A 12,298-nucleotide genomic window follows, 5' to 3' on the forward strand; every position below is an offset into this window, starting at 1 on the left:
AGGGGGAAATGATGGGAGTCAGAGGGGTTGCCAGATCCTGAGGGATGTTATGTTGACTTGTAGGACGAGTCACTGCCTTTGAGCAAGCAGCTTCAGTGACAGCGATGCAGCCACAGAGCCTGTTGGGGTCTGAAGCAGCTTAGCAGTGGCTAACCAGCCGTTCAGCGGACTAACTGCTCACAGGAACAACAGAGTTTCATCTTCACAATAAAAGCCCATCAGTTCAGAAAACAGCAAGGTTTATTCACAGCATCACAGTGACAAACAAAAACAAATAAAACTATACTGACCGAAACTATTAATACAACAACAACAACAACACTGCTATTAACAATAATAATAATGATATCATTAATAACAGCAGCTGGTTTGTGTTTAAATAAAAACCCACAGCAATCAAATTCAAGTCCTCATTCAGGTCCTCATATTTCTAAGTGAAAGTCTGACTTATTTTCTCAGCTGAAGCCCAGAACAAGCAAACCAAACAAATCAACAACCTTTCATGTAAAATCACTCGTTAAGGTGCACAGCTCCTAAAACTAACTGCATGATGATTATGATTATAGTAATCATTATGTTCATTGTAATAATCATTAAGAGTCAGAGTGACATGAGTAAAGTCAGCAGCAGAAGCCAGTCAGATCATGTATTTTAGGAAACTTCAGTAAAGTTTCTGTGCTCACGATACACTTCCTGTCAGTGAGTGACATCACTTCCTCTGGCTTCTGAGGAGAGTTTTCACTTCATTCTGCCACTGCAGCACTGCATCTAGAGGAGACTTCCCCTCCTGACACACACACACACACACACACACACACACAGACACACACACACGCAGAGAGAGAGAGAGAGAGAGAGGGAGAGAGAGAGAAATTATCAGATTACCTGGTTAACGAGCTGGTTAACGAGCTGGGTGTGACGTCATGCTACCTGGTTAACGAGCTCGGTGTGACGTCATGCTACCTGGTTAACGAGCTGGGTGTGACGTCATGCTACCTGGTTAACGAGCTGGGTGTGACGTCATGCTACCTGGTTAACGAGCTGGGTGTGACGTCATCCTACCTGGTTAACGAGCTCGGTGTGACGTCATGCTACCTGGTTAACGAGCTGGGTGTGACGTCATGCTACCTGGTTAACGAGCTGGGTGTGACGTCATGCTACCTGGTTAACGAGCTGGGTGTGACGTCATGCTACCTGGTTAACGAGCTGGGTGTGACGTCATGCTACCTGGTTAACGAGCTGGGTGTGACTTCATGCTACCTGGTTAACGAGCTGGGTGTGACGTCATGCTACCTGGTTAACGAGCTGGGTGTCGGCTCCATGCAGCAGCAGCAGTTGGGTGATTTTGAATCTGTTGAGTCGGACGGCATCGTGGAGCGGAGAGTCTCCTTCCTGAAACACAACAATCAGTTTACACCTCTGTGGTTGTGTGTAGGTGTGTGTGTGTGTGTGTGTGTGTGTGTGTGTGTGTGTGTGTCACCCACCCTGTCCTGTGTGTTTAGCTCGGCTCCACAGTGGATCAGGTGCTCTACACACTCGGTGTGTCCAGTTCTCACAGCCACATGAAGAGGAGTGCTGTCCAACTAACACACACACACACACACACACACACACACACCCATATAACTACTCCTGCCACACAAAGATCATCCTCTGCAGCTGATCCAAATCCTGTAATAGTACTACTATTACTGTTACTCATCATTTACAGCCATGGATTATAATTTCAGTTTATAATCTGTCTGCATTAGAAATCTGGATCAAATGGACTGATCAGTTTAGAGCATTGAGCCCCACTGACCCACAGATTCTGCTGTTTAGCTCAGTGCTGCCCCCGCTGGACACAACACTGACCTGCAGGCTGTTTAGCTCAGTGCTGCCCCCGCTGGACACAACACTGACCTGCAGGCTGTTTAGCTCAGTGCTGCCCCCGCTGGACACAACACTGACCTGCAGGCTGTTTAGCTCAGTGCTGCCCCCGCTGGACACAACACTGACCTGCAGGCTGTTTAGCTCAGTGCTGCCCCCGCTGGACACAACACTGACCTGCAGGCTGTTTAGCTCAGTGCTGCCCCCGCTGGACACAACACTGACCTGCAGGCTGTGTAGCTCAGCGCTGCCCCCTGCAGGCTGTGTCTGTGGTTCACAGCAGCAGGGCCTCAGTGCTGCCCCCTGCAGGCTGTGTCTCTGGCTCACAGCAGCAGGGGCTCAGCGCTGCCCCCTGCAGGCTGTGTCTGTGGTTCACAGCAGCAGGGGCTCAGCGCTGCCCCCTGCAGGCTGTGTTTCGGGCTGCAGGGTTTGGCTGTACCTTGTCTCTGGCCGTCATGTCGCCTCCGTGGTTCAGCAGCAGTTTCAGAACAGACGGGTTTCCTCCTCTGCAGGCAGCGTGAAGACAGGAAGACAACAGCTGGAGGAGAGGAGGAGAGGAAACAAGGAGAAGGAGAGGAGGAGAGGAAATAAGGAGGAGAGGAGGAAACAAGGAGAAGGAGAGGAGGTGAGGAAACAAGGAGTATGAGTAGTACCACTTGCATTACTATTATAATGTGACCCATTCATTACAGTAGTATAATTATTTAAATAAAGCTGATAATATAATTACTGTTAATAAAGTTTTCTAAGTTTGAGTTACTTTATCCTTGCTGTGGATGTTTGTCCCAGCGTCCAGCAGCCTCTGGACCACCTCTGTGTGACCCTGTGAGCACGCTCTGTGCAGCCCCGTGCGCTGGAACTGCACACACACACACACACACACACACACACACACACACACACACACACACACATACACACACACACACACACACACACACACACACACCTAGGTTATTGTTGTGCAGCAGGTGTGTGATGTGACGTGAGACAGACTGAAGGTCTTAACCCTGATGTTTAGCATTAGCGATGCTAATGGGACTCAGTGGGAAGTGTTAGCGGTGACTCACGCTGTCGCAGGCGTTGGGGTCTCCTCCTGTGGACAGGTACCTGTCAATCACAGGCAGCTGGCTCTGCTCACAGGCCTTAAAGAAGTCCTGCTCATCCACATAGTACGGCTGAGAGAGGCAGACAGGCAGACAGGCAGACAGACAGAGAGACAGGCAGGCAGACAGACAGAGAGAGAGAGAGGTGGTTAAAGGAAACTCCCAGGTGTCTTCAGGTGTGAACACAGATTCAGACTCACGTGTCCTCAGGCTGTGTTCAGACTGCAGGCAGATCTGACTGTCTGTTTATTTGCAAGGAATCAGATCAGTTTTGTGTTGCTATAGTAACGATGTAGGCATCAGTAAATATGTACGCTGATGACGCTGCTTTCCAACGTGGACGCAGGAAGAACGTCCACAAGCTGCCGGCAGACAGTTCATGTCAGCGTCTGTCGCTCTGCTGCTCCTCCTTCACTCAGGATCTGACGGCGTCGCACTTCAGAGACCCTCCGGATGTGAGACCCTCCAGATGTGAGACCCTCCGGATGTGAGACCCTCCGGATGTGAGACCCTCCAGATGTGAGGCCCTCTGGATGTGAGACCCTCTGGATGTGAGACCCTCCAGATGTGAGGCCCTCTGGATGTGAGACCCTCTGGATGTGAGACCCTCCAGATGTGAGACCCTCTGGATGTGGTTTGGACCTGATTTGCCAAACTGTCACTCCATGTGTTTTTTTACTGTGCAGACTTTCTAAAATCAGTCTGGATGTGATCTGGATGTGACAGGAAACAGATTTGGCCTCAGTCCCTCAGTCTCCCCAACGTCACGGTCTTCAGTTTATCCCTCGTGTTTCCCGTTCTGCTCCTCAGTATATTCACTGCGGGTCTTCAGTCCCTCGTGGCCTCAGTCGGTGTGGTCCTGCCTCGCCTCCTCCCCCCTCTGCTGACCCCAACACCCAGGAGTGATGGTCCTGATCTGAAGGAGCGTATAAAGCAGGAACCGGCAGATACGCGTGGTGTGATGTCACATGTTCCTTGGCTGATCCGCCTCACTCTGTCATGTTTTCTACAGAGAAAACCCCAAACCCGTCTGATCCCACTGGCACATTTTTTTTTTCACCTTGTTGGAAAAAAAATGACTTGTGAACTCTGAGGAGGAGACGTGTGTCGTGTTAACATGCAGGTTTTTGGGCAGTGTGTGCAGGGAGCTGATTGGATGGCTCGGGTGCCGTGCCCTCTGATTGGATGAATGTCAGCAGGTGCAGGTTCTCACCACGCTCTGCAGGACGGGAGCCGCTGCTCTGCTCGCCGCCTTCTTCCTCTCCCTCTTCCTCTTCCTCAGCACCAGCAGAGTGTGGAGGTCATCCAGGGTCGCCTGAGAGAGAGGGAGACAGGCAGACAGACAGGCAGATAGACAGACAGACAGACAGCTGTATCACTGTGGTCATTGCTATAGTGATGCAGCACCACTCAAACAAGCCTTCCTTTAAGCAAGCAAAAATAAATAAAACAGAAAAAAAGAAAGGAAAAAAATTATTTTTCTTGAAATATAATATATAATATATAATTACAATTGTAAATAATTTTTCTGGACATTATTTCCCAAGCCTAATTTATTTCATTTATTTTTTTTAGTTTATTTATTTAGTTTATCTTTTCCACAGGTGTCTTTCACAAGCATTTAAACGCAAGAAAGATCATTTAAATATATTATTATAGTAATTATTAATAGATTTTTCTAATCAACCTTGAGGTGAGACTCTGCCGTGCTGCTGGACTTCAGGACGTCCTGCTTCTCCTGAGAGATGGACGCCTCATAATCCTCCTGCTGACACACACACACACACACACACACACACACACAGGTATGGGTTAGTTGGTCCTTTACTGCACTATTCCCTGTAATATTGCTGTAATATTGCTGTAATATTCCCTGTAATATTGCAGTAATATTGCAGTAATATTCGTGCAGCAGCAGCTGATCTGACCTCTGTAATACAGTATAAATGTAGAGTCTCACAGAACCAGAACCAGATTCAGCTGCTGATCAATAACTGATATCTGAACTGATCAAACGTATCGGCTTCAGGGGAGTGTTTATCAGAACTGAGAGAGAAAGACTGTTGCAACACCACACACACACACACACACACACACACACACACACACACACACGTCCACTTTATTGCTCTGTTTTTTCCTTCTACAGTTACAGCTGTACAGATCATATAGACACATAACACCGTGTGTGTGTGTGTATGTGTGTGTGTGTGGGTGGGTGTCTGTGTGGGGGGTGTGTGTGGGTGTGTGGGTGTGTATGGGTGTGTGTGGGGGTGTGGGTGGGTGTGTGTGTGTGTGTGTGGGTGGTGGGGTGGGGGTGGGGGGGGGGGGGGGGGTGGGGGGTGGGGAGGGGGTGTAAACAGGGTCGTCTGAAACCTGAAGCAGACCTCTTCATTAGCACAGGTCATGTTACACACACACACACACACACACAGGCTCTCTGTGTTTTTATCTCTGATAAAGAATCAGCAGATATTGATTTTTTTTTAGAATTTTTTTTGTTAGAATTTACAAACTTCACTTTGAATTTACAAGAAAATTAGGAAGAAATCCAAATTTAAGAGTCGTCCCCTGGTCGTCCCCTGGTTGTCCCCTGGTCATGCCCCAGTCATCCCCTGGTCGTCCCCTGGTCGTCCCCTGGTCGTGCCCCCTTCGTCCCCTGGTCGTCCCCTGGTCGTCCCCTGGTCGTCCCCTGGTCGTCCCCTGGTCATGCCTCAGTCGTCCCCTGGTCGTCCCCTGGTCATCCCCTGGTTGTGCCCTGGTCGTCCCCTGGTCGTGCCCCCTTCGTCCCCTGGTCGTCCCCTGGTCGTCCCCTGGTCGTGCCCCCTTCGTCCCCTGGTCGTCCCCTGGTCGTCCCCTGGTCGTGCCCCCTTCGTCCCCTGGTCGTCCCCTGGTCGTCCCCTGGTCGTCCCCTGGTCGTGCCCCCTTCGTCCCCTGGTCGTCCCCTGGTCATGCCTCAGTCGTCCCCTGGTCGTCCCCTGGTCATCCCCTGGTTGTGCCCTGGTCGTCCCCTGGTCGTGCCCCCTTCGTCCCCTGGTCGTCCCCTGGTCGTCCCCTGGTCGTCCCCTGGTCGTTCCCTTGTCGTCCCCTGGTCGTCCCCTGGTTGTGCCCCAGTCGTCCCCTGGTCGTCCCCTGGTCGTCCCCTGGTCATGCCCCAGTCGTCCCCTGGTCGTGCCCTGGTCGTCACCCGGTCGTGCCCTGGTCGTCCCCCGGTCGTGCCCAGGTTGTCCCCCGGTCGTCCCCCGGTCGTCCCCTGGTCGTGCCCTGGTCGTGCCCTGGTCGTGCCCTGGTCGTGCCCCGGTCGTCCCCAGGTTGTCCCCTGGTCGTCCCCTGGTCGTCCCCTGGTCGTGCCCTGGTCGTCCCCTGGCACCTGAATTCAAACTGCTCCCATCTGGAAGCAGATTCTTTATGCCTCAACATAGGACAAGCAGATTCAAAAAATCCTGGATTCCTGCGGCCATCGGCCTTTTAAATGACAAATGATTCACAGTAATTAAGGTGGACTGCACGCACTGTGGTCACTTTACTTCTTTCTGTTTTTACTATTTATTGTTACTCTCTATTGTACTTTTTTTTATGATGGCTCATTTTTTATCTCTTGTCTCATGTCATTGTTGTGTATTTCTGTTGTTTTTGGCTGCTGGCTGCACTACAAGTTGCCCCTCGGGGACATTAAAGATATCTTGAATCTTGAATCAAGTGGAGCCCCGCCCCCCGCAGCCCCGCCCCCGAAGCCCCACCCCCACAGCTCTGATTGGTCAGACACATCACTGCCATCTGTGACTGATCAGGTTTTTATTTCCCAATAAAGTCTATCTTTAGCAATGTGTGTGTGTGTGTGTGTGTGTGTGTGTGTGTGTGTGCAGCATGCGACCTCTGTTGACCTCTGACCTCTGTCAGAGGCACGATGGCACGAGGCGGACGACAGACAACAGCCAGCCACTCGTCTGTCCATCCCTCCATCCGCTGACTCGGCAATTAAAGAAATACAAGAGATTTTACTCTGAAAGGAAACAGTCTGTCTGTCTGTCTGTGTCTTTCTCTATCTCTCTCTCTCTGTCTCTCTCTCTGTCTGTCTGTCTCTCTCTCTGTCTGTCTGTCTCTCTCTCTGTCTCTCTCTCTCTCTCTGTCTGTCTCTCTGTCTGTCTGACGCCGTCTATAAAACTTTATTGACATGTTAAAGGGGAACGATGCAGGAGCAGCAGAGGGAGGCAGACGACCTTTGACCTCCCTGGTCTCCTGCAGCCATTGGGTCTGACAGTTCGTATAAAACTTTATTAGCAGCTGAAAGTGGAACGCCGGGCGCTCAGATGACGGATGTCGACAGGGGAGTGACAGCTGTAAACTTTATCAGCAGCTTAAAGGGGACGGCCTGGTTCTGCTGCCTCAGCAGGTTTTTGGTTTTTAGACCAAAATCCTGTTCAGCAAGTAGGAATATTCTGACACTGTCAGGTTTTCCTGGTAAAATTGTAAATTTATGTGAGTATGTATTTATGGATGTATGTACGCATGTATTTATTTATCTGTTTATTTATTTATTTATTCATTTAAAATTAGACTCTGGAAATGTGCTAATTTGCTAATTGTCTTTTTTTCAGCATGTTTCTCAGGGAGTTTCAATAAAAAAAAAAAAAAGCCCTCCCCTTTCTAAAATGTGTTTGTGGCTAAGACAGACATGTTTAATCACAGGCGTGTTTTCGTGACGCCTCACTGGTTATTCTCCTGTCAAAGCATCGCTGAGCTCCCAGCAGCTCCTTCAGCGAGACGCCCCATCAAACTGCTCAGGTTCCTCCTCTTTGTGGCTCCTCCATGCTGCTCCAGCCTCCCCAGTCACACCAGCAGCCAGGGCATGCTGCTCCAGCCTCCCCAGTCACACCAGCAGCCAGGGCATGCTGCTCCAGCCTCCCCAGTCACACCAGCAGCCAGGGCATGCTGCTCCAGCCTCCCCAGTCACACCAGCAGCCAGGGCATGCTGCTCCAGCCTCCCCAGTCACACCAGCAGATTAAAACACAGAACGATTCAACCAGAAAGAAGAAAATGTTCAGATGATCTTTCACACATTTTCTGCATCCTTACAGTTCCTACTCAATTAAATTAAACTGAGGGGCCCCTGGAAGACCCTCAGGGGCCCCTTGAGGGCCTCGGACTCCACTTTGAAAACCACGGCTGTAGGCCTCAGGTCAGAGAGCGCAGCAGCAGGGCTCATTCAGACTGAACAGCTGTTAAGTTGCTGCTGCTATGTCTGTGTGTGTGTGTGTGTGTGTGTGTGTGTGTGTGTGTGTGTGTGTGTGTGTGTGTGTGCGCCTCCGGCTCCAGTTTCAGGACTGCATGTTGTCACGTTGTCAGCTTGTAAAGAGAGTTACAGAGAGATCTATCCCATAACAATCAGATCCATGGTTGCCGTGACAGCGACAGGTGGCGTTAACTCGCCTCTGATGTCACTTTATTATCCACCAATCACATGTCAGAGGTGACAGGTTAAGCAGTATGCTGGAGGTGAGAGGGCAGAACACACACACACACACACACACACACACACACACACACACACACACACACACACACACACACACACACACACGCACACACACACACACACACATACAAACACACAGACCAGCCATGCTAAAAAAATGCTTTTAGTATTTTAGTCTTTTTCAGTCTTTTGAAATCAGAGCAAATTCACTTTCAAAATATGTTGGGAAGAAGAGAGAGAGAGAGACAGAGAGAGAGAGAGAGAGAGAAAACTATATTTTGAATACATAATATAATATAAGATAAGAGCATGATTGTCAGATTTCCGCACCTGCAGTGTGGCCGAGGCTCCGCCCCCAGCGCCTCATGAACACTTTCTACTTTTAATTGCTGACTGATTGATTGTTACTGTTGTTTAGTTGCTCTCATTGTTTCTCCTCCAAGCTCCTTTCACAGGTTTTCCTGTTCCTGCTCAGACAAGGAGGCTTCAAATCATCCTTTCACTCAATCAATCAATCAAACTTTAGTTATAGAGCACTTTTCATACCAAAGGAGCAGCCCAAAGTGCTTTACATAAAAACAATACAACACACACACACACACACACACACACACACAAATTTAAAAATGCTGAGGAAACACTCTCCTACACTCGCCACTTTGAAGTGAGGAAACACTAGAGAGAAGAAAATCAATACTATAGAGATGACCGTATTGATTAAAATTCAGTAAATATTAAAAAAATAAAAAATAAAAGTAATAAATAAAAACAATTCAGTTAAAAGCTAGACTAAAATGGTAAAAAATAATCAAATAAATAAAATTCAATTGAAAACCAGTCTAAAAAGGTAAAACAAATAAATAAACAAGTACAGCAAGTACAACACTCAGTCAATCAATCAATCAATCAATCAGTCAATCAATCAATCAATCAATCATGCTTTCCTACCACAGTCACAGTGTCTGCCTCCTCCTCCTCCTCCTCCTCCTCCTCTTCCTCCTCCTCCCAGTAGGACAGCTCCGATCTGAACAACAGCAAACACAATAACAACAACAACAACAACAACAACAACAACAACAACAACAACAACAACAACAACAGTGTTCAGGTAATTACTGGCAAATTTAAAATCTGACCTAACAAAGCCTAAAACCGAACAACATTAAAGGAAAATTATAAGGAAAAACACATTAAAGAATATCTATCTATATATCTGTATCTTTTTTTCTTTGCTTATTTGTTTGTTTTTGTTTTACTAATGCTTATTTCACTAAAGTCACCGTTTCCCTGCATGATCTTGAAGGAGATCAGAAGCAGAAAGCTTTGCTCTCAGCTCAGACTGAGCTGATCAACACGACTGCCCAACGCAGCAACGCAGCAACAACACGACTTTACTACTATCACACTTGTATCCCAACAACAGAATCAAATAAAACTAAAAAAAGCATATTAAAAAATTACATTCAACTGAACTGATCCAGTGTCATCACATTATAAACATATTGAGCAACATATTATAAACACAACTTACCTCTGCAGCTCCATGTTGCTGTTCAGATGATGAGACGAGAAGATGAAGGCTGGAGCCCCTCTCTCTACTTATGTCTCTCTCTCTGTCTGCCTGTCTCTCTCTCTCTCTCTCTCTCTCCCTCTCTGTCTGTCTGTCTGCCTGTCTGTCTGTCTCTCTCTCTCTCTCTCTCTCTCTCTCTCTCTGTCTCTCTGTCTCTCTCTCTCTGGTGAAGCATGAAGGGAGGAGCGGTGACTTTTAAATCACGGCATCTTAAGCGACATCTCTGTCCAGCTTCTTAATATAGACACACACACACACACACACACACACACACACATAGTAGTGTTTTTCAGGCTGACATGGTGACCTTTGACCCTGGCAGTTGAACTTGCTGGAGCCAGACGCTGACCTGTCTGTTTAGTAACATCAGCAGCAGGACTAGTGGTAATAATAGAAGTCGCATTGTATTTGTACTTATAATAATTATTTTATAATAACACTTTTGAAACAAATTGATGGTTAAAACACAATGACCGATGACAGAACACCATCCAAAATACAGCAGAAAAAAAACTTACATGGACGGTAAAACCAGTTAAAAACATGGATTTTCTTCTTCTGTAATTTTTATGTTTGTTTGTTTGTTTTATCCTCCACCTCCTCCAAGATGTGAGAGTCCTGACGAACTCACAAACTGTGAAGACGTGGAGTTTCAGTCCATGTCTTCATAACAATGAAACAATTTGCATTAACAGTTATTTTTGATTGCAATCTATTAGTTAGTTATGTGTTATCAGGATTACATATTATTTAGCGTCACATTTTGTGTCGCCTAGGAGTGAAAATCATGTGGTTGTATGAAGAAGAACCAGTGGAGGAAAGAGTGCTGCAAACTGCTCCTCCAGTAGAAGTACTGTTCAATGTGATACATTCATGGCCTTTTTTACCTCAAAAGGTAAGTTAGGTGCCATTTAGCAGTTTGACGGCTCGGGGGATGAAGCTGTTTTTCAGGCAAACGACCTTCTGATGATGGCTGACCCTGCATTTGACTCTGCTGACCACAACATATGTCTAAACCGGCTTCATCACACCATCGGCCTCTCTGGCACAGCCCTCAGCTGGTTCCAGTCATACCTCTGTGCTGCCCTCTAGTGGATTTACTGCTGAACATCCATGCCAACGTAAAGGACGCATGGAAGCATGTGGGCAGTGACGGGTACTTCTTTTGAAATGGTCGTATTAATTTTCATACATAAAGGAAGCATAAATGAGCCTTTACTTTGTAACATGTTAGCTCAACACTGGAGACCAGTTACATCAGTTTCACCTGATTTTAAACAGGAATACAGACGCATCCACTTCACATTATTTTGGGGCAAGACTTCCAGTCAGGCGCTTCATTGGCTATCTAATTTTTTCCACTAGCACCTACTCGGCTCTACTTGACTCGACTCTACTTGGCTTGACTCGGTTTCGGACGTTTTCATTTACAATTAACTACCACCTCATCGTGGGTGGAGTCGTCATAGCAACGCGGCCCTGCCACCAAGCACAGAAAAGTCTCCACCTCTTCATTTGACCACGGCACCGGTTTGCTTGCCATTTTCCAACTTTGCCAACTTCAGTGATGATCAATGCGCACGGTCGCTGTTGCCAGTTTTTTTTTTTTTTTTTTTTTTAAATGCCAGGTTTGGTTTTTGTGAAGGAGTCGCTCTCATGTGTCGTCACTCCCTGTCCAATCAGTGGCCTGCACGGCGTTTACGTCACATTTTTGGTATTAAAGGTATTAATACCAGGTATTAAAATAGTTCCTGGTACCAAGTACTACCACCTATTAGAGTTCATATCTGCTGACTCTGGTGGCTCCACCCTGGACTGCGTAGCTACTGGCAGCCCCCCTGCAGCACCGTCCACCAGGCTGTGGAATGATGATTAGGCCCCATGTTGACCTCTGTATGGTGTGAACAGCAGCATCTCATCCCACCTCTGACACTAAATGTACGGGTTTGAGGGTGAAACTTAACTGAAAGTGGCAGCGGCTGCTGAGAAGTAAGACCAAGAAACATAACAAGCACATTTCAGCATAGCTGCTTTTTTTCTCTAACACGGACAGACTAACACATTCCAGAACTACAAGAACTACACATCTGTAGCATCCACTCCAGGTGCACAGGTATAACAGGTATAACTCTAGCACAGGTATAACAGCTGTTTGGATTTGTTCTGTTGGTCCATCTCTGCAGTATAACATTTTCTCAAATGCTCTGGGAACGACGTTGCATGTTGATGTTGGCTTCAGCCCATCTGCTGGTGAATCTTGAACTAAATGATCTTAA

At 47.5% G+C, this 12,298-nt stretch overlaps 1 protein-coding gene across 1 annotated transcript; it reads right to left on the bottom strand.

Moving 5' to 3' along the window:
• Positions 1 to 702: 702 nt before the first annotated feature.
• Positions 703 to 4,296, bottom strand: ankrd1b (ankyrin repeat domain 1b (cardiac muscle); the record flags this gene model as incomplete). Its single annotated transcript, XM_030077363.1, has 7 exons — positions 703 to 787; positions 1,294 to 1,392; positions 1,485 to 1,583; positions 2,309 to 2,407; positions 2,630 to 2,728; positions 2,940 to 3,047; positions 4,189 to 4,296. Coding segments are annotated over 7 exons (690 nt in total), but the record flags the coding sequence as incomplete, so codon positions are not given.
• Between the last annotated feature and the right edge of the window lie 8,002 nt (positions 4,297 to 12,298).

Source organism: Myripristis murdjan, chromosome 19 (genome assembly GCF_902150065.1).
Source record: "Myripristis murdjan chromosome 19, fMyrMur1.1, whole genome shotgun sequence".
Taxonomy (NCBI): domain Eukaryota; kingdom Metazoa; phylum Chordata; class Actinopteri; order Holocentriformes; family Holocentridae; genus Myripristis; species Myripristis murdjan.